At 35.5% G+C, this 3,921-nt stretch overlaps 1 protein-coding gene across 1 annotated transcript in view; it reads left to right on the top strand.

The window, feature by feature from the left end:
- The window catches only part of dctn1a (dynactin 1a), a 56,804-nt gene that overhangs the window by 4,874 nt on the left and 48,009 nt on the right, over nt 1-3,921 (top strand). Inside the window, exons 3-4 of the mRNA XM_016257928.1 lie at nt 2,123-2,204; nt 2,299-2,330. Of these exons, the coding sequence (XP_016113414.1) occupies nt 2,123-2,204; nt 2,299-2,330 (114 nt within the window). The remainder of the gene's footprint in view (nt 1-2,122; nt 2,205-2,298; nt 2,331-3,921) is intronic.

The raw sequence follows: 3,921 nt of genomic DNA, 5'->3' as shown, positions 1-3,921 counted from the left end.
ATAATCCGTCAAGTCCTGTCCCAATAAAGACGTAACTTTGCATGAATTAAATAATATGCAGCCAAGATATAAGATATATGTTGGAAATAAAAGTGCTGAATTTACTTCTCTCTCTGTTGTCTATATGCTCATCGTCTCGTGAAGTCGGAGTCACGTAGGCTAAGATAATCCGTCAAGTCCTCTCCCAATAAAGACGTAACTTTGCATTAATTAAATAATACAGCCATGAATGAGCGCGTGTTGGAAATAAAAGCGCTACATTTACTTCTCTCTCTGTTGTCTGTGCTCATCATTAGTCTCGTGAAGCCGCTTTCATATCACTGTTCACTCACCGGGTTGATGCGGTTGATGCTCAGGGAATGCTCCAGCACGGCCTCCGCATGTAACTTTTTACAAGATTCACTTGTTTAAAACACCCTAAATTGTATTAATATTTACTGTATAACCATTATTTCGCTAATAAACATCTAAATAGATACAACTCTATGGAAATGAATTATTTATTATCTTCACGAGCGATCGCAGTTTGAGTATAGTTCTGTGTAAATGCACAGATAAACCGCGCTGTCAGCACGCATTTCATAGTCTAGAACGACAGAATCATTATTAGCATTTCTGATATAACATGCCAGTTGAGAAATGCAGTAAAATACGATGTTTTGTTTGTTATATTTCAATATTCCAGAGAATATTATTCAGTGAATTAACATTATCCAGTGAATTATTCTTCACTCTTTAGCCTATTACACAGCTTATAAACCTACTTAAACTATAGTTGATATGACTCCTTTCCTTTATTTATTTTCTCCATTTGAAAACATTAGACCTTCTACATTTATTTTGCTTATTGTTAATATTAGTGTTGCTGCTGATGCTTTATATAAAATGTGTTTTTATTGTTGTAATGTGAAGATTAAATTTAACATGAAAGACTGCTAATTTTCAACACTTTTTTTTAAGATGACTGAAAGGAGGAAAAACCAAAGTGAATTATGGACTTACTCAGTCATTTATTTACTTTATAACAGTAAATAAATATCGGTTCTGAATATCGGTTATCGGGCACATAAACATGTAAATAATTGGTATCGGTATCGGTTATAAAATATCAATATCGGTCGATCACTACTCTGTTTCTGTACAACGTAATCATACTTCCCCAGTTTAATAATCACAGTACATTGACAATTGTTTTCTACTACAAGTTTTCTAAAGTTTCTACGTTTTTTAAATATGCAAATTATGCATCATCTAATTACACATGCATTAATTTGCATATATGTGACCCCGAACCACAAAACCAGTCATAAGGGTCCATTTTTTTGAAATTGAGATTTGTGCATCATCTGAAAGCGGAATAAATAAGCTTTCTATTGATGTATGGTTTGTTAGGATCGCACAATATTTGTAAATCTGGAATCTGAGGGTGCAAAAAAATCTAAATATTGAGAAAATCATCTTTAAAGTTGTCCAAATGAAGTTCTTAGCAATGCATATTACTAATCAAACATTAAGTTTTGATATATTTACGGTAGGAAACTTACTAAATATCTTCAAGGAACATGATCTTTACTTAATATCCTAATGATTTTTGGCATAAAAGAGAAATGTATAATTGTGACCCATACAATGTATTGTTGGCTATTGCTACAAATATACCTGTGCTGCTTATGACCAGATAAAGCCATGTTCAAAGTTCTTGTCATTTTGTAGTCATATTAGAGTTAAAGGTTTTTCCAAAGGGGATTCTGGATTACTCTTTTTATCACTCCATAAATCAGAAAATCCAGCAAAATACACCTACATTTCTAAACTGACCAGTGCATGAAAAAGTGGTTTTGCCTGTAGTGTCTCACCACAGTGACAGCGTCCATAAAGTCCCGAACAAAACAACTCATGCCCAAATGACTCGTGCAGTATATTGCAGATCTTCTGGAATCATCACTCAGCTTTGCCTTTGCCACCCAAACCTGTGCTGAAGCCAGCGTGTGCGGATATAACTATCCTGGCATCACGGCCTGTGAACATCCTCACAGGGAAGCAGTCTGGTTTCTCACAGGAGGCAAGAGTGTGAATCCACACAGACAGACCTAGTCATGCATCTCTTGGTTTCTTTCTTCAGATCCAGCTCATCGATGAAGGAGGCAGCTCTGCGACGTCTCCAGAAACACCGGACTCAGGTCTGGCCAAACTGCTCAAGAAAGGTGCGAGCGTCTCAGATTCCTTCATGTGCAAGATGACGTGTGTTGTTTAACCAACCAAATCATGCATTATCTGTCTCTCAATTCAATTTTACAGAAGTCCAGGAGACGCCAAAAGCTGTTAAGCAGGTATGAACCAGTGTTATTAGAGTAATGTTTCATATACTATTATAGGTTTTAATCATATTTGAATTTGCTTTTATTATTATTATTTTACTTTTTGTTTCCATTTTATTTAAATTTCTAGTAAATTTGTTTTGTGCTTTTGTGATTTATTTATTAATGTATATATTATTATTTAGGTTTCATTTGTTTGTTATTTTAACAGTTAACAGAAATGTTGCCTTTGCAATTAATTAAAATACTTTTTTGTCTAATATTTGTATTTTATTAGCCACAAAAAAAATGAGAGCTCAACATTATTATTCATGACCCGTCCAAATAAGGTAAAAACAGAGCATTTCATTCTAGAGACAAATCCTAGGGTTGTAAATGGACATGTAAAACCGTTTCTGGAGATGTTTTGCCCTTATCTAAGCCACATGCCTTGTATGTAGATATCAGAATAGTTTAAAATATTGTATCATTGCATTCTATGGCACCTTTAAATATTTTTCCTTGCCATGAAACTGCTTTTGCAAAAAAACGGGCAGTTGCTACTACTACAACAACTAAACATGTTCAGACCTGCCAACCTGTATGCATTTTGATCAAAGTACGCTAGTACGATTTGTCACTCCAAACTATGCAAAAAACCTGGTGACGCCTCTGTCCACGTGCAGTATTCAAAACAAGCAACAGAAAAAGATGACGAGTTCAACCAATCAGAGCGTTTTTTAGGTTTTGCTTTAAAATTTCCGTGCGTTTTATTTCTCTCCAAGCCGGCTCTGTTTGTGTGTCCGTGAGTCGTGCGCTGAGATGAGGAAACACCTGCATCTGAAGAAGCAGCACACGCCGAGCATCTTCCCTTGTAATGACTCCACCTTTTGTCCAACAACAAAAAAGAACATTATAGCATGCTTTTACTGCACAACATCAGACACATATTTAAAATAATTTCCCTCTTGATCTGATTACTTTTTACTCTAAAATACTGTATAACAGGAATATCACAAACTGAGTGCAGACCTTGATTATTAACCTATACAAAATATTTAACATTAAATCTCGCAAAACAACAACAAAAAAAGCAATTTTTAATTAGAACCAACCACTGCATTCTAATCATGATACAAAGATAAAACCTGCATGAAACAAAAACAGGCAGACGGGCTGAATGAGAACGCAAATGCACTCTCTGACAGCAGGTGGCGCTTACGGATCAGCAGTGATAAGAGGGAAAAATGCCATCGAAACTTTTGTGAAGTCAGTTCCCTTCAGAAATGCATTCATATATAAGCCCACCCCAATATTTATATTTTTCTTCCGAACAGTGAGCTTGCTGTACCTGTTCAGTATTTTCTCTGTGCGCGTCTGTTAATTTTAGGCCATGCTTGCAAGAGATGAACCCTTGAGCTTTTATTTTGGCGGAAAACTCCAGCTTCTGTGAAAACAGGTTTACAAACATTACTAATTTAATGAAATACTGTAAACATTTGCCCATTAAAATGTTGAAAATTATGCAAATGTGCAAATTATGCATAACTGGTGGCCGTTGCGTTCCCAAACGCGCTAAACTCACAGCACATTCAATAACGGAGTTCACTGCATTCACTGTGAA

Source organism: Sinocyclocheilus grahami, unplaced genomic scaffold, assembly GCF_001515645.1.
Source record: "Sinocyclocheilus grahami isolate Dianchi unplaced genomic scaffold, SAMN03320097.WGS_v1.1 scaffold1619.1, whole genome shotgun sequence".
Lineage (NCBI taxonomy): Eukaryota > Metazoa > Chordata > Actinopteri > Cypriniformes > Cyprinidae > Sinocyclocheilus > Sinocyclocheilus grahami.
This window is presented reverse-complemented; position numbering and strand designations above follow the sequence as displayed.